The sequence below is a fragment of the Chanodichthys erythropterus genome, chromosome 12 (assembly GCF_024489055.1).
Source record: "Chanodichthys erythropterus isolate Z2021 chromosome 12, ASM2448905v1, whole genome shotgun sequence".
Classification (NCBI taxonomy): Eukaryota; Metazoa; Chordata; class Actinopteri; order Cypriniformes; family Xenocyprididae; genus Chanodichthys; species Chanodichthys erythropterus.
The window spans coordinates 19,570,270-19,594,185 of NC_090232.1; the positions used below are offsets into that span (position 1 = coordinate 19,570,270).

The window sequence follows — 23,916 nt, forward strand, 5'->3', positions numbered from 1 at the left end:
TAGTGATGGTCGATTTCAAAACACTGCTTCATGAAACATCGGAGCACAAATGAATCAGTGTATCGAATCTGCTGTTTGGAACACCAAAGTCACGTGATTTCAGCCGTTGGCAGTTTGATACGCGATCTGAATCATGATTCGATACACTGATTCATTTGTGCTCCGATGCTTCATGAAGCAGTGTTTTGAAATAGGCCATCACTAAATAAGTCTTTATGAACCGATTTAAATATGTTTTTAGTACCTTTATGTATCTTGAGAGAGGAAGTGTCATTGCTCCATATGAAGGCCTCACGGAGCCATCGGATTTCAACTAAAATATCCTAATTTGTTTTCTGAAGATGAATGAAGGTCTTACGGGTGTGGAACGGCATGAGGGTAAGTAATAAATGACAGAATTTTCATTTTTGGGTGAACTAACCCTTTAAGGACCTGGAGAGGCCGATCATTACAGGGGCGTGACTGCCCAACCTCTTCTGAGGACTGAAAAACTTTGCTGCCAAACCTCTAGGAAAGCACTCTATCCAATAACAGGTCTCCTAGAGAACTTGACGACGTAAAGTCGTTCGACTGGCAGAAGAGGGGAGACCTCAACTGAAGAGTGGGATATATCGCTCAAACGCCGCCGACTTAACCTTCGTCTCTCTGAAATTCTGGATTGACAGTTGTGCGAAAAAGCCCAGTAGGCATCACAGGGGCATCAAGGAGAAAAGCTCTATCTTTCTTCTTGCTTCAATGGCAGAGTTGGTGCCTTGCATGAGGACCTGGGGCATTCACACATATCCATGTTCAGTAGATTTTTGGTCTTTGGTCAGCACTCATTTTGCTTTTAAGGTGCTATATAAATAAACTTGTGACCTGCAACATCACCTGACTGTGGTAGCCAATCAAAATTGGCATGTAACACACATGCTTCAGACACCGGCTCACGAGGAGCCTTTCCATAGCGTCAACTCTAGGGCTGGGACAATAAATCAATGTAAAAAGGTTGAAGCGAATTACAAGGGTGTTTGCAGTGAGCTGTTTACATTAATCTTGCATCATAAAAGCATTCTGAGGAGCCAGTGCATTCTCAGGAAAACGTACGTTCACTCTTCAGCACTCTTCTTTGTAATAATTTGAGCATGCGGTTAAAAACTAGCCTAGAGTGCCATCTGCTGTTAAAAACTAAGCTCAGAAACAATTCAAGAGAGAATCGCGACACATTCAGAAAATATCAGAATCGATCCGCGAATCGTGATACATCGATATATTGTCCCAACCTTAGTCAACTCCATGACACAGTGTTGGGTTCCACTTCGAAAGGGAACCAATAAACATTTTGTGGCCCAGACTTAACTTCTGGTAGACTTCCACAAAGAATCAATAACAACAGTGTCCCTCTAGAGTAGATTATTTCTGATAACAAGCAAAATAAATAACAAGTAAATTATATTAGCTAGCAAGTTAAAACTATGTCTAGCCAGTATTATTTTATGTTACAGTATTTATATTATGTTACCAGTAAAAGAAAAGAACTGTTCCTTGGCCAAACTTAAATGCGACAAAGTTACTACCAGACCCGTTCAACAAACACAGAATGGAAGTTAACTTTGGGCCAGGCATGTAACCATGACAATGCACGTGTGTCCGATGAAACAGCCTATAATAGACTGTTAACGGCAAGTTCCATTGTGACAACCTACACGATAAAGTGTGACACGCACCGCTAATGAGGAACACAAGGTCAACGTGTGTTAAATTAATTGTATATGTTTTCCTGGGTAACCGTGGTGTAAATGTTCAATAGTTTTTTGTAGCCATAACTAAAGTATTTGCCTATACAGACAATGACTTATATGTTAAATTTGGTTCCGCAGCCTCGACAAATTCATCACATTGAGTTGCAGAATGACGGATCGGGTCTGGGCTTTGGCATTGTTGGAGGGAGGAGTACTGGCACCATGGTTAAAACCATCCTACCTGCTGGTGTAGCTGGAAGGGTATGAGAGAATTGTCATGGATACACATTCACTAGAATTTATGACATTACTTGGATTATACAAACAGATTCAAATTAAAAGGAGTGTCCAAATCCCTTGACGTGTGGTTGTGTGTTTGTGTACACAGGACGGGAGATTGCGTAGTGGCGATCTTCTCCTCAGAATTGGTGATGTGGATGTGTCCACCATGGGCAGTGAGGAAGTGGCACGTGAGCTCCGTCTGGCTGGTTCCCATGTGAGACTTATCATTGCCAGGGAAACCACTCATTGTGACCTCTCACCTACTGTCGCCCAGCAACAGGACACTCAGAAGAAACAGGTGCAAAATGCTTCTGATCTTGATTGTGTGTGTCTATGTAACTATATGTAAATTTGGTTTCATTTTTTTTTTTTTTTTTTTTTTTTTTTTTTTATGGTCCCTTTAGCACATTCTGTTGTCTGTAAGTAACGTTGCACCTACATGTCCACTAACTCTCATTAGAGTATTAATAGAGTATAAGTAGACTGATAGGGTTAGAATAAATTGACATGTAGTTACAAAGTTACTTATAGTAAACAGAATGTTCAAAAGGGACCATCAAAATAAAGTGTTACCATAAAATTTGATATTAACAGAAGAGCTTTCCCAAAAAATTAAGTTCTGTTATCATTTACTCACCTTCATGTTTTTTCCTGTTTAATGTTCATTCTTCCATGGAACCCAACAAATTTTAGGAAAATGCAATCAGTTCCTCCCTCACCACATTTATGGCGCTTTTATGGTATTTCTGTGTTTTTTAAAGCTTGTCAGTTCATTCTGAACTGTCATTATTTGGAAAAGAGCTGCATAACAATCCTTAATTTCCTTGTGTTTCACAAAAAAAGAAAAACATACAGGATTGGAACAATATGAAGATAAACAAAAGATGGCAAATTTTAAATTCAAAACTAATTAAAGGTACAATTTGTAAAATTTTTGCAGTAAAATATCCAAAAACCACTAGGCTAGTGTTATATATTTTGTCCAGCTGATTACTAACAATATCTCTAATGTTTTCAACTACTTGTAAATCATGAGAAAATTCCCATTCTAAACAGTGACACGGGGCAGTGCAGTCGCCTGTCAATGACGCAGTTACCTTTGTTACCGCCTTTACTGACGTAGAAACCACATGACAACAGTGCCGTGGACAAATGCGGAAGTAGAGTCTAGCGTCCAGCAAACCACTAGCTTGCTTCAAGCAGTTCCTTATTTACTTCTTGCACGTTTTATGGTGGATTGTGTTAATTATTTATGGAACATAATTACTGTTTACCATCTGCCGCTGGTTCTGTCGACAAGGACAGCTCCCGTAAACTCATGACCGGAAAAGCGGAAGCGGCGCCGGCGTCTGTGTCATAATAAAAGTCCCGCTGCTCGTGAGGCGTGTGTTGATCAATCGCTCCAGCTCCTCGTTCAGCTCCCACAACACTCGGCCCTGCTCTGCTTCATACTACAGTAACGTTAATAATCGCATCCATGAACATGAGTTCTTCCAGACTCCAATCCCTATTCTTTTGCACCGTCCGTTGAGATGGAGACCACATGTCCCAAGTTTCCACTCTAAAACTTTACGTCATCAAACCACACCTTTGTTTTGAATAGGCGTCTAGCGACCTCTAGCGGAAAAAAAAATCTCAAATTGTACCTTTAAATTAGAACTATTACTTTAACACTTTCAGACACTCAGATGTGATAAAATCACAACACGTGTTGATCGAAATCACACTTTGTAGGTCCTTTATCTTCTGTTACATATTGTTATCATAAATCACACTGTATTATGTCTTTAAAAATACAAATTCATAAAAATTTTATGAGCCAATAATAAATGAAACATCTTTCTACAGAATTTAGCAGAGCATAAGGGAAAAGAGGTCAGTGTCAGCTTCAATGACAACAAAAATGGTTTGGGCATCAACATCTCCAAGTCTGTGGAAAACCTGGACAAAGGTATGATTTCTTACTGTTTTCTTTCAGCAAGATGAGAGATTATTTTCTCATTTGGTCTAAGAACGTTAAACATGAAACATTATATGAACAATGGGTGTTTTAGAGGCCAGTGGGTTTGAAGTAAAGAGCATAATGAAAGGACGTGCAGTCGACCAGGATGGACAAATTCCCAATGGAGATCACATCATTGCTGTGAGTTACAAAATTTAATATTTATTTTATATTTATTTATTTTACATCTTTTTCTATATTTTTACTTTCCTTGTGTGTGCATGTAAAGTACAGTAGTTCTAATGGTTTTAAGCAATTTATAATTTTTTATTGATTTTTAAAATTATGCAATCACTAATCCTGTTGTTGCTGATTTTGTGTGTGTGTGGGGGTGTTATCGGACGACAATTCAAATAATAACACAATTCAAATGTCTTCAATGATTTTTTTTTTTTTTTTTTTTGTATATGTGAGGTTTTAGAAACCTCACATATGAAACATAATTCAATGACTTTTCACATGATGAAATTCTCTGGTGTACAGTACATACAGTACGTGATAAGGGTCAATGACCTTATATTATTATTAATAATAATAATAATAAAAGATATGACATCCAAAATATGTAAGGTAGTACAACTAAATCTCTTTTATTGAATCCAAGATGTTTTAATTATATTTTGTTACATATAAATGTATTTTAAAAATTTTGAAGTGTCAAAAGGTCATGCGGTTTAAGCCAAGACAGCCATTTCATTTGTGATTAAAACATCGTAAAATGTAATAAATGTATATATTTTTTATTCAGGCATAATTTTATAACATCATATATCAACATAGTGCAAAATGGTATTAAAATTATGTGTAGAAGTCATTGCTTTGTTAAAGAAAGAATGTCCGGAAAAATACATTTCATTGATGTCAAGTCATGCGGTCAATATCATGTGATAGGATGTGACATCATTCAGACACCTACAAAGGACCACATGGTCGTGAAGTAACTAACTCTCTCTTAACTATTTATATGTTTTCACTTGCTCATATGCATGTCCAGAAACATCAGGTCATTTGGTACAACCGCTATAAAACATGGAAAATCTTGTAATATTTTAAATACTAAATATAAAATGTTTGATTGTCCTTTTGCTAGCTAGCTAGATATCATCCTTTTAGCATTGTTTGAAAAAATGTCATTTGGTATAACCAAAAGTATCATTCAGTAAAACTGAAATTTTTTTAAAACCGAATGACTTTTTTGGTGACAAATGTTGTCCATCTTGTAAAAAATGGCAAAAGCAGTGTTTTATAAAAAACACATAATTTCATTGTTAACTCTTAATAAAACTTTGTCAATGACCCATTAATATTATGTCAGTTGTTTATTGTAATTTCCTTTATTGTGTTTTTCTACATATTTGTTTTGCCAAAGTCAAATTGACCAACGATGTTAGTACAATGTGTACTAGTCACATTTCTGAAAAATGCATGCTTGCTTTGTGATAAAACTTCATTCCTGAAGTATCAATATTTTCAATATGAAAATCAATGTTTTGGAGTGAAAAAATTAACTGTGTTAACAAATGGTTGTTTGAGATCGAAATATTTATCTTAACACTGAGAAATGCTGAAATACATAAGCACAGACATCATCTGAAGCTATTTCACACTAAATAAAGATGAAGCTAAATCTGACGCTCTAATAAAAATGTGATATTATAATGGATTTTTGTTGGAAAAAAATTACAAGATTGAACAGTTTTATAATTATTATTAATGATAAACTAAAACAGAAGCCGGATCATTAGCAGTTTAGACCCTTTAAATATTAAAGGAAGGCTGTCAAATATAATGTTAAATGGCTATAATTACCCTTTTTTATCTTCAAAAGTTGCAGATATTTTCCATTTAATATCTGCATTATTGGCCTTATAGTACTTGATATCTGATTTAACAGAAAATAAATGGTTTTGCCCATCTCTAAAGGCTACAGTATTAACTGTCCTCTGGGTTTTGATTAGGTCAGTGGAACTTATTAAAAGACAGGGAATTATAAGGTTAAATTTAAAGAACAAGAGAGATAAGACAACAATGTCAATAAAACTATGCATGTGTGTTCATGCAGGTGAATGGGCAGAGACAGCATGACTGCAGTAAACAGAAAGCAAAGGAGATTCTGCCCAAGACTGGCCAACAAGTGGAGATCTCTCTTCTGAGAAAGGGCTCACCATCTGAAACACAAACAACCCCCACCATGTCCACAATCTCCCAGAGACCCTTAACCCCTCTGGGTCTCCACCCCCCTCCACTGCCTCCATGTCTACCAGAGCCAAAGCCAGTTCTGCCCCTAGGGAAAGTTTTCTGTACTGAACGCCGGGACCTCAACTTCAACAGAGAGTGCTGTTAGTGAAACTCTTGTCACTTCGGTTTATTTACACTCATTCACACTGTGTTTGATTCATGAGTTCTGTTTCACTTTGGCCCATTCTCTGTGTGAAGTCTCAGTAACTTTGTGGCCCTGCTTTGATTCTAATAACAGCTTCTGTTTCTGTTTGCTCTTTCTATGACCTCAGTTGAGTCAAGGCAAGCCTGTTATTTAGAGTTCAAGATGGAGAATAGAAACCACCGGCCCTCATGTAAAAACAGAACACATAGACTATTCTAGGTTATTTAAAATTTAATGTTTATGGACTAATTGATTGATTAATTGTACCTCAGATTTGCTAGTACACTGGTAAAACATCTACTATAATATACTGAAATATTTGCTATTTAAGCATTGTTGGCAACTGTCTAATCAGCATCTTAGCTACCAAGTAACAGATAAATTATTTTATTCCAAAATACTGTTGTTTAATTGAATGAATTTGACATAAAGAAGGTATGGCAAGCATTTTATCCTCAGTTTTAGATGTTAAACCTTAAAAGATAAACATATTCATTGTGCACCATTATATTGTTAGCATTTTATTATTTAGATTTACAGTTTTTTTTTCCCTGCTGTCTGGTCAATGTAATCAACAGCATGTTGCAAAAAAGAAGTACTGTCCATAGACATCATGTAACTGACATGATGAAAACTTTTATTTATTAGCTATGTGACAATTTGAAATTTTGTTTCAGTTTGTAAATTATCTGATGAAGAGGAGAAAACATTGAAGGAGAAGTGGCAAAACAAACTGGGTCCTCAAAATGAAGTGATGGTGCGTTTTATTTGTATTCTCTCCTATTTAGCTGACAGTTATTTTCTACAGCTGAGATTTGTGAGTGTGTCTCCACATATGTCTATGTTCAGAATGTGTCTCTCTATCTATGTATGTATCTATCTATCTATGCTAATGTGTTTATACTGTATTTACATTGTATTATGTATGTGTGCAGGTGGCCCAGGTACAGAAATTCATTGAGAGCGGTGGTCTTGGTTTGAGTTTGGAGGCTAAGGATGGCCATCACTATATCTGCTCTATACTGCCAGAGGGTCCGATGGGACAGACAGGAATCATACGGCCTGGAGACGAACTGATAGAGGTTCACTTTATATTATAATTAAAAGGGGATGTCCGCATAGTCATGAAGAATATATCACTTATTTTTACTCATACAAACACTATAGAATTTATATACCTGAAGAAAAAAAAAAGCTAATGGATATTTGGTTAGACTTCAAAGTCAAACAAGCATTACACACAGATAATACTGTTGTTTATAGATTACGCTGTTGTAATCCCTTATCATAAACCCTGCTAACACATGCATGCATAATGACCAAAAGTACTCATCTTTCTTTCTGCATTCTGTTTTTATGCATAGGGCTTTATTCAATGCTGACTGCACATGAATATCAATCATGACAGCTGCTTAAAAATAGCCCTTCCTGTCAGTAGAAAAGCCCAGAGGATCAGTTCAGCAGAATAAGCGAGTTGATGTGTTTGTTCTTTCTGTAGGTGAACGGGTTCTCTCTGATTGGTGAGACACACAAGGAAGTTGTGAGCTTGCTGAAGGAACTTCCTATAAATGTTTGTGTGGTTTGTAGTCGGCTCATCCCAACCACAGTCAGTGAGGAAGATGATGATGATGGTGATGATGTACAACTCACCCTCAAGGAGCTACTAGCAGAATTTAATGAAAAGGTTTGCTTGTTTAACACATACTCTTGTGAAAAAGAAAGTGTGCTTAATTGTACTGAATGTGCACTTAAAAGTACATTTAAAAAAAAAAACTGTTCTTACAAATAAAAGGCCACTTAAGTACTTAAAGAGAGTACATTTTCATGACCGTGTTTCCTGAAGGGTTAGTTTAGCCAAAAATGGAAATTATGTAGTTTATTACTTACCCTTATGTCGTTCCACACCCTTCGTTCACCTAAGACCTTCTGTCATCTTCGGAACACAAATTAAGTTTCCTTTCAGTCAGTCACGTTCGACGTACATCAGTAGTGACCAACGAATTGGGATATCGCTAGAGAGCCCTATCAGCTTTGAGTGAACTAAAACAGGCCAATGGAATTGGCGTGCGATATTTGCATAATGTGCACCGCCTCCAATAGCTGTATATAAATAGGAAGCAAATGCAGTCGCACTCTGTCTTTCGCTTCGGAACCAATCGTTTGGTGTTCTCCAGCTTTCAGACTTCATTGAAAAGAAACAAGCCTTTGAAGAGATTCCAGCGTCTTTTGTTGGTGTGACAGCACAGCAGAGAGGCCGCGAGCTTCCCGAGGAGCCTGAGCAGTTAAGCTCTCAACTGCTGTTTTCACAGCAATTGTCCCATATTAACTGCAGTTGTCTGTTGTAATTTGGGCCGGTTCCTCCGTTGTGTTCAGGGGGTGGTGTACCCGAACACATCGTGACACTCCCTGTGTGCTTCGGCATGAGAGAGCTGATTCTTACCCTTATAAAAGAGCTTCACAGACGAAAACCCTGCGTCTTTATCAAGATGTCATTTCGTCTGTGTGTTACTGGGTGCGGTCATTCCCTGGTCCCTGCTGATGGGCACAATCGCTGTATCACGTGCTTGGGCGTTCAGCACGCTGAAGCGGCATTTGTAGATAGTTCATGTTCTCATTGTGGGAACATGATTATCGCAGTGCTGAGATCTAGAGTCTCGTTCCTTGGTTCTCAGGGAGCGGGGGTCCCCTCCCCCTATGCCCCGTGCGGCCGTTTTCTCCAGCTCCAGCCGGGATGGTGGTTCGTCGGCATGTAGGCAGGGTGATCTGAGGATTACACCCTCCACCATGTCCCGGTCCTTCCCGGCTCGACAATTGGTACCTCAGGGCGGCCCACGCTGGTCTCCAGTGCCCCGCTCCGATGCCTTTCTTCCCGGAAGTGCACGATGAGGTGACCAAGTCCTGGCGGATGCCGTATAGTGTCCGTGCGAGACCTGGACCCTCGTCCGCCTTCACCTCCCTGGATGGCGGAGAGGCTAGGGGATACACGCGGATTCCCCCAGTCGAGCGGTCTGTTGCGATGCAGCTGTGTCCAACGGCTGGCGCAGTGAACCGCGTCTCCCATCCCAGGCCTGTAAATTCTCAACAGAACTGATGGAGAAAGCTTACAGAGCCTGTGGACAAGCTTCACGAAGGTTGCGGAGGCAGTCATTGTTCCGCTCAAGGAACAGGGCGTTCGCATCCTCAACTACCTCGATGACTGGCTCATCCTGGCCAGCTCGCAAGAGCAGTTGTGCGAACACAGGGACATGGTGTTAGCTCACCTCAGCCGGTTGGGTCTTCGGGTCAACTGGGACAAGAGCAAACTCGCCCCCGGGCAGAGGATCTCTTATCTCGGTATGGAACTGGACTCGGTCGCCCAGACAGCATGCCTCACCGAGAAGCGCGTCCAGTCGGTGTTGAACTGCCTGAGTATGCTCAAGCACAGGACAGCGGCCCCACTGAAACGCTTTCAGAGGCTAACAATGGGCATGCAGTGTCGGGTCTGTGGACGGGGCCTCATCTGCATTGGCATATCAATTGCTTCGAGTTGCTAGCAGTACGTCTTGCACTGGGCCACTTCAAGGAGCTGTTGTCAGAGAAGCACGTACTGGCCCGCTCGGACAGCACTGTGGCCGTTGCGTACATCAACCATCAGGGTGGTCTACACTCCCATCGCATGTCACAACTCACCCGCCATCTCTTGCAATGGAGTCAGAAGCATCTGAGGTCACTTCGTGCCATTCATGTCCCAGGCGTGCTCAACCATGCAGCCAATGAGCTCTCATCGGCTCATGCGTTTCCCCCAGTGAGCATTCTCGCACAATCCTGTGCATGGTCAGGGAGGACGAGGAGCAGGTCTTGCTAGTGGCTCCGTATTGGCCCACTCGGACCTGGTTTTCATACCTGATGCTCCTCACGACAGCCCTGGCCCATTCCTCTGAGGAAGGACCTCCTGACCTGTGGAACCTCCATGTGTGGTCCCTGGATGGGATGCAGAGGTTCTGAGTGATCTCCTGCAAGCGGTCATAGACACCATCACTTCCGCTAGAGCTCCTTCCACAAGGAGTCTCTATGCGTTGAAGTGGAACATGTTCATTGAATGGTGCTCCTCTCACCGAGAGGACCCCCATCATGCTCGGTCAGATCTGTGCTCTCCTTCCTGCAAGAGGGCTTGGAGCGAAGGCTGTTTCCTTCCACCCTCAAAGTGTATGTTGCCGTTATCGCCACGCATCACTATGCAGTTGATGGCAAGTCCTTGGGGAAGCACGATCTGATCGTCAGACCCTGTCGAGTTCCTCCGCTTCCCCCTTCGGCTCGGACATTGCAGAGTGTCTGATGCCAGGCCAATGTCCGTCACCGACGTTGATGTTGGCTGGGTTCCATATGTCGCGACCCCTCTACGTGAGCGGTCCCATATGTGTATTTGTCCACGGTCAACTCCCCACGGTGAGCCTGTGTCTTTACCTTAGCAGAGCCAGCTCTGCTGTCACCTGTCAGATGAGTCTCCCCCTACCCAGGTGGAGCCATCCCAGGGACTCCTTATGTGTACTGCCCACGGCCAGTCCATATGTGTATTCTCCACGTAAACTCCTCCCCCGCAGGGTAGGAAGTGGTCTCTGCAGCGCCCCCCTCGGGTTCGCTTCCCCAGTGTAGTCTAGTTTACTTAGTGGGTATTTCAGAACAGCAGTAGACTCTCTCGCCGTAAGCTCACCCCCTCCCCATCCCATTGGTGCGCCGGGTGGCTAGAGCTTGCGCTGAGCACTGGAAGGGGTTTCGTAACTGTGGCGCTTTATTTGGGATCCCAATTAGTTGGTCACTACTGACGTACGTCGAAAGTGACCGACTGAAAGGGAACGTATCGGTTACGTATGTAACCCTCGTTCCCTGAAGGAGGAAACGGAGACGTACGTCCCGACGCCACAGTTTCTGTACCCTTGCTGCAGTGCAGACTAGGTTGTCTCCTCAGCGAAAAACAGAGTGCAATTGCATCTGCTTCCTATTTATATACACCTGTCGGAGGCGGTGCGCATTATGCAAATATCGCGCGCCAATTCCATTGACCTGTTTTAGTTCACTCGAAGCTGATAGGGCTCTCTAGCGATATCCCAATTCGTTGGTCACTACTGACGTACGTCTCCATTCCCTCCTTCAGGGAAAGAGGGTTACATACGTAACCAAGATGATATTTTGGATAAAATCCAATGGCTCAGTGAGGCCTGCATTCCTAGCAAGATCATTTCCTTTTTCAATGCCCAGAAAGCTATTTCAAAACACTGCTTGAAGCTTCGAAGCTTTACGAATCTTTTGTTTTGAATCAGTGGTTCAGAGCACCAAAATGACGTGATTTCAGTTAACAAGGCTTTGTTACGTCATACATGTTTTGAAACTTTGGCAGTTTGGCAGACTTTGGCTCCAAACCACTGATTCATATAAATGGATTAAGTATAAATGGATACAATAGTCAGTTTTTAAATGAGCAAACATGATTTCACTTATATTTCATTGCAACACTTTTTCTTTCAGGCCAGGCAGAACTCATTTGGAAGCTGGAAGACAGAGGCTCCTGTGCTATCTCATCAGGCCATGTGGGAGAATGAGATTCAAGTCTATGAGCTGCAGAAAGGCAATTCTGGACTGGGATTCAGTATACTAGACTACCAGGTATGTGTGTGTTTATATACTAGTACCACAATAACAAGAGAGCAGCAGAGTATGAGCTCCACATCACTTGGTTTGGGAAGTCCCAGTTGGTTTGAACTACTTCTACAACATGGCAGCAGTGTCTCCTAATTTATTACTATTCTTCTCTTTCTGTCTTGCGCTGTCACTCTCTGAAACTCTCTCAGGACCCCATGAACCCAGGGCATACTGTGATAGTGATCCGCTCTCTTGTAGCAGGCGGTTTGGCAGAGAGAGACGGCCGCTTGTTGCCAGGCGACCGGTTGATGTTCGTGAACGGGACTGACTTGAGCCACGCAAGTCTGGCTCAGGCTGTTCATGTCCTGAAAAGCACTGCTTTGGGCACTGTACGCATTGGAGTTACCAAACCTTTACCAGTAAGTATCTCCATTCACTTCACAATCAGCACCATTCACAAGCCAGACAGCAACAATCACAACCTTGAGCAGTGAAGAAGAAACCTAGAATCCAAAATATTGTGTGTCTAGGTTCTGAGCACTGTCTATATAAATATTATATAAATCAGTGGTTCTGAGTCACTTAGATCATCATAGAATGCCATGTAAAGTTTTATAAAGAGAATTCAATCTGACATGTATAATTTGCAGCATAATATGTATATTCGTCATTTATCAGTGACTAATGGCTTCTTTGATGCCTAAACGAGTATAAAGGTATATTAAAGTATATTATACTACAGTTTCTTCAGCTACAGGCACTTTTTTTGCCCAAGAGGTTGAACTTGAGTTTTATTATTCTGTGAAATGTTTTACCATACCTTCATTATGTCTTTTTTTTTTCTATTTTTCAAATGCCTTTTACCGATACTTTCATAAAAATCCATCGGTACAAAATATTGATTATTACTTTTTTAAAACTGATAACAAAAAGTGAAATGGAACATAATTCATTTAAAAATATGTGAAAAAGATTTTAAATATGTATTTTGTAGTTTATTTATTTATTTACACAAATTATATCTGTCCATCAGTTGTGGAGTCATGTAATTAGATTTACAATAATAACAGTTTTATTATAAGTTTAATAATATACAATAGTTATTAGTTAGTATACTTTTTTCAAAAGTTACTGTACTTGCATGTGAAGAAAAATCAAGTTAAATATTCTTACATGAGATCAAAATCTTTTTTTATTTATTGTTAATTATTATTGTTAATAGTTTCCAATCAAGCTGTAATTAGTGTGAAACCTTTTCATTTTATTTAATAGTGTGTATTTATTTAAATGTATTTAGAATACATAAAGTGCTAGCTATGAAATTCCCAAGACAAAGTATTCAGTCCTTATATTCTTATTCAAAAATATTTAAAATGTCATCATCATCATCACTTCCACCATAGAATGAATGGTAATTTGTGATTTTTGCGGAAATGACTTCAGGACGTGACTTCATTCAACATTCAGGAAAATAATTTGTATGTGTATAGACATTGATATAGACAATTAAAATTGTGTTTTATGTATGTTTAATTTATGAAAGATCCAAAGTGGCCACAGAAGAAGCACTCTATTATGTACTGAACATTTTCTTATTTGTTTTAGAATATCACAGTGTTGTCTGTGTCATCTTGTATATTTCAAGTCAGTTTAGTGTTTATGATCTGAGCTCTGGGTATTATTTTAGAGTATTATTAGTCTAGATCTACTTTAATCTGGTGGTGGTCTTTGTTTTTAGATTCTCTTTTGTGAACTGGTTCTCAGTAACTGTGGCTCATGAGTCTCTGGTTACTGGAATCTTTCAATAATTAATGTCTCTTGAATTCTAACACCAGCCTCCTAAAACAAGAGGTGCGTTTGTGTTTATGTGTCCTGCGGCTTAGCTAGTCCTGGGGAAACGTCTTTTCTGTTTCTTATTGGAGTTAGGAATCTGCTGAGAGCATATGTGATTGTATCCAGGCAGAGAGTTGAGTGGGATAAGAGTTTTGAGTGGGAGATTTAATATAGCCTTGTCATTGACAGGAAAATGACACCCAGGACACAGGAGCTGATGTAACAGGCAACTGCCACTCAGAACATAACAACCAGCACGGCACTTTGCAGGTGGGCTACATACTTGCTTTACCTGTTCTAATACTAATGTGATCTGTTTCGTAACAGTTCTGTGGTGTCGTAACATCTGACCAACATAACCAGCTGCTTTTCACATGTATTTTTCAATTTGTTGGTTGTTTAAAGCAAAGTCTAAAGTTTAGATTTCCCACTTCAAAATGATAGACTATTGTGGTATCTTACAGCAACTGATTTTGTAAACAGTGGTTGTTTCGAATTAGTTGCACTTAAGCAGTTAGTAGGCCAAAGAGAAAGTTTTTTTTCCACTGACCTAATTTAGTGTGGTCATTCTAGCTGTCAGGGTTTAACTGGGGAGGATATTTGTTGACAGGATTTGTGTGACATCATCTCTTATTCACATGATGGTTTTGGTTTACTCAAGAAGTACGCAGCACTTGCCGTCTGATTGGCTTGCCGTGTTGAGAGCACATCTGAACGCTTTGTTATTGACTATGAAACTTTTTGCTAATGGTGAACAAATTGTTTGTTGTATTTATCATCTCTATTTTACAGTACTTTTACTATAAAATCACTTTCTTCCCATAAAAAAAAAGATAATTTAGTTGCCTTTTTCTTACACATTGGTGAGAAACACTGCAGGTTATTCCACTTATGTGTCGCCACATGGAGTTCTGGGGGGGAGGAAACATTAGAATTCATTAGAATAAGTGCAATATTTACAATGAAATATCAATATTCTTTAGGGATTAATAATGCTTTTATGTGATTTATTAATCATTTCTACATCTACTAATACATTTTTAACATTTCAAGTTGTATTAATTAGCCTAATTAATGTATTATGAATAAGCATGAATTAAAAATGAACAATCATATATTTCTAAATTACATTAAGCTAGATTAATAAAGGCTATAAAAATGTTAATTGTTAGTTCATGAAACCTGACGCATTAACTAATGTTAACTAATTTAATCTTATTGTATATTGTCATTACATTCGTACATCATTTATCGTGTGCTAACATACAGTTCAAATGTTTTGGAGTATTTATTTTATGGTCAAGTGACAATAAAGCCATTTATAATGTTACAATATATATATATATTTCAAATTATGTACTTTTGAACTTTCTATGCATCCTATTCATCATAAATCCTGAAAAAGATATCACAGTTTAAAAAAAAAAATTAAGCAGCATAACTGTTTTTAAAATTGATAATAATAATAAATGTTTCTTGAGCACTAAATCATCATATTATTACATTATATTTTTAAATATATTCATAGAAAAACCAGTTATTTTAAATTGTAATAATATTTATGTTATAATTCAGTACAATATTACTGTTTTACTGTATTTTTAAACAAATAAATGCAGCCTGGTGAGCAGAATAATTCTTTCAAAAACATTAATAAATCTCATTCACCCCCAAAAATTTTAAAGTTTGTGTTTTTTTCTATATTCATCTGAAAGAAATATGTTTATATTTTGCATTAAACAATTTATTAAATTATTAATTCAATAATCTATTCAATTATTAACAATTGTAATTATTTATTAAGCAATAATAGCTGTTTTTTTATGGAATGATAGTATATTTACTCACCAAATACATTTCACGTACATTTGGCCCTTGTCAAGATGTTATTTTGGACCCTGGCTATGCTCTGGGTTTGATACATTTGAGCCAGGCGTTGGATTTGGTAGAAGATTGTGAACATTAGAAAATTGCATTTCTTGTCTTAACAACTAGAAATGTATCTGACATCATCTGTTGATGACTTTAAAAAAAAAAAGTGCAAGAAATTGCTCATCAGAGGATTGTTCTTGTTGCTATGAATGTCATTCAGTCACACATTTGCTGGCACCGACTCGCCTGGGATGTCTCTCGAGATCTGGATGCCTGTGTACTAAATAAACAATTTCAATGCTAGAAATGAAGCATTGCTGAAGGACAGATGTTTAAAAGGGTTCTTAGCAGCTCCAGAGATTTTTTTTTTTTGCTTTCCGTTTACCACATATGCAAAGAAAATAGGCCATTTCACTGAGTAAAGATGCCTGATGCTTTTCTCTGTTTGTGTTCCAGACAAATTCCCACTGTCAGAACAGCAAGATGGAAGCTGATGCAAAAACTGTCTCCATCCCCACAAGTGGCTATGAGAGAAGCATAACTATAGTCAGGGGAAACTCCAGTCTGGGTATGTTAACCCTGTTCATTACACTATTCCTGTCTGTCTTCTTGTACATCCTCAGTATGTTTCACAGAGAAGTGAACTCTGTGAGAGACCTGTAAAATATGTGTTTGCATGTGTGTATAGATGTTGTATGTGTGTGTGTGTGTGTGTGTGTGTGTGTGGGGTGCAGCTCTGGGTGTGGATCTTAAAACACATCTCACAAACCTTCCCAGTTGAAACTACACATGCATTATATTACGTAGGGATGTAAAGTTTTGTATTAGTATATGATATGATGTTTTACATATCTTTTTTGCTATCTAGCATGTACTTTAGTTTGTATTTTTGTATGTATGGTTATATAGAGTAGTGATTTTTTTTTTTTTTTTCGTATTTCAGATGTTTTCAGTCAAGTCAAAATATACACAATGCATTGCAGAGCTCAACAAAGTTTATTTTGCTGGCCCTGTTGGGCTAGTGTAAATTTGTACTTGCCCTACCATTATTTCCCCAGTTCCTGACACAGTATTTATATTTACTTATTATATTGAGAAGTAAGATATTATATTATTAAGATCAAATCTGAATATTAGAAAGATGTGTCATGTGACTGAAGACTGGAGTAATGATGCTGAAAATTCAGCTTTGCAATCAAAGGAATAAATTACAGTCTTTAATATATGTGACCCTGAACCACAAAACCAGTCATAAGTCGCAGGGGTATATTTGTAGCAATAGCCAACAATACATTGTATGGGTCAAAATTATTGATTTTTCTCAAAATAAATAATTAGGAAATCATTAGGTTATTAAGTAAAGATCATGTTCCATGAAGATATTTTGTAAATTTCCGACCGTAAATATATCAAAAATGTATTTTTTGTGATTGGATATGCATTGCTTAGGACTTCATTTGGGCAACTTTAAAAGCGATTTTTTTTTTTTTTTGCACCCTCAGATTCCAGATTTTTAAATAGTTGTATCTCAGCCAAATATTGTCCTATCTTATTTACTCAGCTTTCAGATGATGTATAAATCTCAATTTCAAAAAAATGACACTTATGACTGGTCTTGTGGTCCAGGGTCACATATTAAAATAGAAATTATAATATTACTGTTTGTACTGTATTTTTGACCAAATAAATGCAGCATAAAATGATGGCATACAGTAATTTGTTCAAAATTTTAGCCCATCTTTACTAGCGCATCTAAGATTTTCACAAATCAATCACTCACAATTTTAACAAAACTTTATCATGTCAGCTCCATAACTTTACACTGGAGGTGTATTTTAGCAGAATTTGCAACAATAATGTTGACTAAATCACAGAATACATGTAGGGTAAGTGTCAGTCCTGTCAGCTGCCCTGAAGCTCTCACACTGGCCTCAGGCCATCCAAATTGTTGAGCCCTGCAGTGTTTATTGGAAAAAATCATAAGGCTCAGTGAAGAATATAGAAGTCATGGTTTCCCATTAAAACTTGATCTTTCTCTTTTTCTTTCTTTTTAATCAAGTATTTATACCAATGAATATTCATCCAGTTTGACACAAAGCTCTGCATGAGTGTTATTTAATTCATCAATTCCAGCATCCCATTTGATCATAATTTTTTTTTAATTGACGTTACAGTCAGTTATTTATGAGTCGGTTATTTATGTTGGATGATGGAATAGAGATCATAAATCGTGATGTGTTGTGTTTCTTATTGTGTGTCTTTTGTTCTGGTGTTCTCTTGTGTCATCTCTGTCCTGTGCTGTGCTTTACATGGTCAGATGTGCAATGCTGTAACTAGCGCACTATGATTGTACTGTAATTTGTCTGTTAAGACAAGAAACATGACAAATAAATGTTCGAATTGAAAATAAAAACTTCAAAATCAATGAATCTCAAATTCTTTACGACCATAGTGTTGTCTCCATGTTTGGTGTGTGTTTCCTTGCATGTTAGCTCTCATGTCTGTTTATGTTGCATGTCTTCTGTCTTTGCATGGACTCCTAATATTAATCAGCTTCATATTATATTTAATATAGGCTTGCTTGGTGCATTTTTTTCAAATTGAGAGCAATTTAGACAGCTAAAAAGTAGTACAAAGCCAACCAGTCACTTTACACCTACAGTGATGTCAACGGCGTGGTTTGCCGTTCATTATGTAGAAAATAAGCTCAGCTTAATAATCGTAAAATGAATTGTTGAAGGAACACGCTGTGATTTTAATACAACACTGAGTCAAAGCCCCCACTTAATATGCCATGAAGGTGAGTGAGGGGTTTTAAGACCCGCTCAAATGACTCTGCCTGGTGCGTCGACACTTTCATTGTTGCTTAGAAAAAATCTCACATTGCTTTGAATAAGAGAGTTTGAATCGGTAAGACAGACAGTTGAGAGGTTCATGGGGTATGGAAATGACAATTAGCGGATGATGATATTCTATTGGTAGTTTTAAAGAAAGGGAATGTCTGATGCGGTTAAACTTCACTGTCACACCCACACCAACTGTCACACTTTAACACACACTTTTGTTGTGTATGATTAAATAAAAATGACAGTAACACTTTATTTTAGGGTCTTTTAACTAGCTGCTTATTAGTATTCATGATACTAGAATATTGGCTATTTATTAAGCACATATTAATGCCTTATTCTGCATGACCTTATTCTACATTCTTAATCCTACCCAATACCTAAACTTAACAACTACCTTACTAACTATTAATTAGTAGTAAATTAGGAGTTTATTAAGGGAAAAGTTGCAGTTAATAGTTTATATGTGTTCCCTATACTAAAGTGTTACCAAAATGACTAAATATATATCAATTTAACTCATATGGGAGGGCCCAGGGCTGATTGTCACACTTTTTACTTCAGTGAATAAGGTTTATTTTTGAAAATCTATTTCTTTACAGACACATACCTTATAGTCTTGGCTACAAAAAAGCAATTTCCACTGTTATTGCCCACAACAAAGAAAAAAAGAAAAAATGATACAGTTTATTGAACACAGATTGACCTTTTTACACAGGCTAATTTGTTCTAATGGAACCTGCCATTAGTCAGCCTATAGGCTTAAAATGTAAACAGTATAACAATTATTAAACAACAAAGATGTTAAAGGTAGTGAACAAAAATATTAAATTAAAAAACATTTGACAAATTGTGACAAAAAAGCACATAGTTTTGTGTACATGTGTGTGTACTACTGTGTACATGTGTGCATGACACGTGTGTGTGTGTGTGTGTGTGTGTGTGTGTGTGTGTGTGTGTGTGTGTAAAGGAATGACAGTGAGTGCTTTAAGGGATGGTTCAGGCATCATAATCCGCTCTGTGGTTCATGGCGGGTCGATCAGTAAAGACGGGAGACTGGCAGTGGGGGATGGAATCGTTGCCGTCAATGGAGAATCCACCACCAACCTGACCAATGCACAAGCAAGAGCTATGCTACGCAGACATTCACTGATTGGACCTGATCTCAGGTGCACACACGCACACACGTTTACCTAGCTTTGGCTAAATGTGGATGTAACATTGATTTCTAATTGTTTTATATATGTGACCCTGGACCACAAAACCAGTCATAAGTGTCAATTTGTTGAAATTGAGGTTTATACATCATCTGAAAGCTGAAAAAAAATAAGCTTTCCATTGATCTGGTTTGTTAGGATTGGACAATATTTGGCCGAGATATAACTATTTGAAAATCTGGAATCTGAGGGTGCAAAAAAAGCTGTCCAAATGAAGTCCTTAGCAACGCATATCCACTCACAAAAATATTTTTTTTATATATTTACGGTAGGAGATTTACAAAAATATCTTCATGGAACATGATATTAATATCCTAATGATTTTTGGCATAAAAGAAAAATCTATAATTTTGACTCATACAATGTATTGTTGGCTATTGCTACAAATATACACCGTGCAACTTATGACTGGTTTTGTGGTTCAGGGTCACATATAGCTAATTTAAATGACATAATAATATTTAAAATACATCTAAAATAACATTTATTACATTATATTAAACAAATAGTGTTATTTTTATTTCCACAAAATAAGTTTGCTTGGATATAAATGAACAAACAAACACATTTTTATTGTAAAAGTTTGGGGTCGGTATGTTTTTTTTGTTTTTGAAAGAAATCTCTTGTGCTCACCAAGGCTGCATTTATTTGATCAAATATACAGTAAAAATAGTAATACTGTGAAATATTATTACAAAAATTTGAATATACTGTAAAATGTAATTTACTCCTATGATGGTAAAGCTGAATTGTCATCCAGTCTTTAGTTTGTCTTTAGTGCTCAAAAACATTTCTCGTTATTATCAATGCTGAAAATAGGTATGCTGGAAATCATGAATATTATTTGAAATATAATTTTTGTAACATCATAATTGATTTTACTGCCACTTTTGATCAATTTAATGTATCCATGCTGAATAAAAATATTAATTTCTTTAAAAAAAATTAATAAATAAAAAGCTTGCTGACCCCAAACTTTTGAATGGTAGTTTAAAGTTAAAACTATTATTTTTCAATTTTCAATTAATTTTATTGATTATGTGTAAGTTGGAGAGAGAAAATTAATTTTAAAAAATGTAAAGAAAGGTGATGTTTTCACAAGAAGCACATTTCATTTGTTGTTGGAGTTTTTCAGCAATACAGCTTCGATCCAACCATTTTTTGCTTGTTCTTGTGTGTTTTGGTGTATTTCAGTGTGATGTACGTACCTGCTGCCTTCCTGGACATGCACAGAGCCAGCTACGCCCAATCAAAAGAGGAAATGGGAATACACAGAACAGCTACTGTCCAATCCAGGCATGCACAGAACCTTCCTTTTAAACCCCTGTAAGGAATCTGAGATTATTATTTTTTATGTCTGTTTGATTTGCTGTTTCTTACGGTGTTCTAATGTATATTTGCTTTGTGTTAGAGAATGCATTTCTGAACAACAAAGCACAGTAGATGGTAAAGGAGTGAAAGGAAAGACTCAAGCAGAAGAAGAGAATGAAAGAACAGATAACCACAGTCAAATAGAACAAAGAGAGGATGGTGAAAGCCTGGAAAAAAAGGTAAAGAATGAGAAAACGGCCTTGAAAACTGAGAACGGACAAAGACGAGGGAGAGAAAAAGACAGACGAAAAGATGAAGAAGAGACACATGAGAAAGATCGTAACTCATGGAGTCAGCCTAGAAGGTATCACATAAATAATAAAATAGTGCAGCATTCACATTTAATATGTTCATATGTGTAATGGTGATGTTTTTATTTGTCCTAGAGTAACATTATTTAGGGCTGGGGGCACGTGCCTTGGCTTCAGTGTGGTGGGGGGACGTGGTATGGGCAGTCGACTGAGCAATGGAGAAATGAGACGGGGCATCTTCATAAAGCACATTGCGGAGGACAGTCCAGCTGCACGCGATAGCACTCTAAAAAAAGGAGACCGAATTCTTCAGGTGTGTGTGTGCATGTGTTTTTATTATAGACCTTTGACTATTGTTCTGCTCTACTTTAATGCTTATTCTAGCCAAGAACTACTCACTTAGACAAGAAAACAATGTCTGAAATACCAATAACAGAAAAGACTTGTTCAAATAATGACACAGCAGGCTATTTGTACAGAAAACATTAAAGAAACTGGCAGACAGTAATTATGTTCAGAAGAACTCCAATTATTTCTCGGAAGTAAATCAAAACACTTTAGTTTAAGGTGTCCTTGTTACTGTGTAATTAATTACACATATAAATACTGAGTAATATTAATTAACAGCATGTACTTATTATAGGGTTAGAGTTAGGTTTAAGGTTTGGTTTGGGGTTAGTTGCTTGTAATTATGAATATTTCGCTGTTAAGTACATGTAACAAGGGCACTAAAATAAAGTGTTACCCTAAATACAAAACAGAATATAATTAATAACCTTGCAGATTTGATTCCATGAACCTTGAAAACTAATCCTATGATTAAAGCCGGCATGAAACGGAAGTTGCCAAAGTCTTTTCTTCCCTGTTGGGATGTATATCCAAGTGAAAGGGCTTCTCGGAAATGAAAAAAAAAAAACATAGTTTTAAAAAAAATAGATCTCCAAAATTGTTTATAAAAAATACTTCAATATTCCATAAAAAATAAGAAGTGTTAGATTTGATTTCATGGTGAATTTAAAAGTATGATTTACCAAAAATAAATAAATAAATAAATCAGAAAATTCTATCAGTATTTACTTAGCTTCATTCCAAACCTGCACAATTTTTTTATTTATTTATTTAAAGAAAGTAAATGAGAACTTGTGCTGCCAAGCATTTAAAAGGATGCAAAAAGCACCATAAAGGTATCATAAAAGAACATTCTCAATTATCTTAAGAAATGCACTTGTGCGTATACTTTAAATCAAAGCATTTTCTTTTACAAAAACTGTGCAATGCAGATAATATAATATTTATGAAAAAGGCCACTTAAATTTCCTTAAAGAGAGTACAGTTTCACGACTGTTTCTTACTACACTCAAGTACACTTTTGAAAATGTGAACTTTGTCAAATTAGTTTACTTTAAAGTACATTTTAAATCAGTATGTTTTAATAATCATTTGGTGTGTTTTAAAGACACCTATTTTGATGTGTTGAAACATGAAAATGCTTGATTATACATGACAGTTTTCAACAGAAATGACATGAAAGTATTTTTATTTTACCATATATGCTTGACAATAAATTCAGCAGCACACTTAAAGAGTATTTCAAAGACAGTTGAAGTAATTATGAAATTACATATAAAGTTAAGTGGACTTCAGTATTGACTACCATTGTATTTTTTTTCCTTCTATGGAAGTCAATGGGGGTGAGATCTGCTTGGTTACAAACATTCTTCCAAATATCTTCCTTTGTGTACAGCAGAAGAAAGACATTTATACAGTTTGGAACAGCTTGAGGGGGAGTAAATGATAACAGAATTTTCATTTTTGGGTGAAATATCCCTTTAATTAGCAATTAACATTTAATTAAGTGTCTCAAAACATATTTAATTAGCACTTATATACTGGGTAAAAATATATTTTATGGTGTAGTTACATGTTACATGTACTTACTATAATAATAACAGTAAATTATGCAGAATTATAAGCAACTACCCCTTTAAATTAAACCATATAGTAAGTATGTGTAGTTTATTAATGTTATGCAGTACTTATTTGTGTAATTACATTGTAACAACATCACCTTAAAATAAAGTGTAACTGCATATTCTCTTAATGTGTATTATTTCTGTAATAAGTACTCTTTCTTTTCTTTCTTTTTTGGCATTTTGGAGCTTGACAGCCCCAGTTCTCATTCACTTTCATTATATTGAAAAGGTCAGGCCAAGATATTTTTCAAAAATTCACTTTTTGTGAAAGGAAAATAATACAGGTTTGAAACAACTTGAAAGTGGGTAAAAAAAAAAAAAAATCACAATCAGATTGGAATTGGTGATTTTACTCTGCTCTTGCCATTTTTGTGTGAAATATTCATCAGACAGCCTGAGGCTGAGACTAGTTAGTGTTGATGAACAGTGATGGGAATTGGATGATGTATAATGATCTCCATCTGCTGGTCATAATAAGCTAATGCATCACTCCTACTCTGACCTAAATAAACTTGATAACAAGATTAGTTTAAAGAAAATCTGGGGCAA

The 23,916-nt window shown here is 37.1% G+C and overlaps 1 protein-coding gene across 1 annotated transcript in view; it reads left to right on the plus strand.

The window, feature by feature from the left end:
• si:dkey-92j12.5 (multiple PDZ domain protein) overlaps positions 1 to 23,916 on the plus strand; it is a 49,683-nt gene that overhangs the window by 10,522 nt on the left and 15,245 nt on the right. Inside the window, exons 7-22 of the mRNA XM_067404072.1 lie at positions 1,851 to 1,982; positions 2,110 to 2,332; positions 4,076 to 4,146; positions 6,068 to 6,344; positions 6,516 to 6,578; positions 7,066 to 7,145; positions 7,324 to 7,470; positions 7,887 to 8,072; positions 11,891 to 12,028; positions 12,214 to 12,423; positions 14,027 to 14,107; positions 16,166 to 16,277; positions 19,526 to 19,724; positions 20,967 to 21,098; positions 21,184 to 21,447; positions 21,530 to 21,707. Of these exons, the coding sequence (XP_067260173.1) occupies positions 1,851 to 1,982; positions 2,110 to 2,332; positions 4,076 to 4,146; positions 6,068 to 6,344; positions 6,516 to 6,578; positions 7,066 to 7,145; positions 7,324 to 7,470; positions 7,887 to 8,072; positions 11,891 to 12,028; positions 12,214 to 12,423; positions 14,027 to 14,107; positions 16,166 to 16,277; positions 19,526 to 19,724; positions 20,967 to 21,098; positions 21,184 to 21,447; positions 21,530 to 21,707 (2,493 nt within the window). The remainder of the gene's footprint in view (positions 1 to 1,850; positions 1,983 to 2,109; positions 2,333 to 4,075; positions 4,147 to 6,067; positions 6,345 to 6,515; positions 6,579 to 7,065; positions 7,146 to 7,323; positions 7,471 to 7,886; positions 8,073 to 11,890; positions 12,029 to 12,213; positions 12,424 to 14,026; positions 14,108 to 16,165; positions 16,278 to 19,525; positions 19,725 to 20,966; positions 21,099 to 21,183; positions 21,448 to 21,529; positions 21,708 to 23,916) is intronic.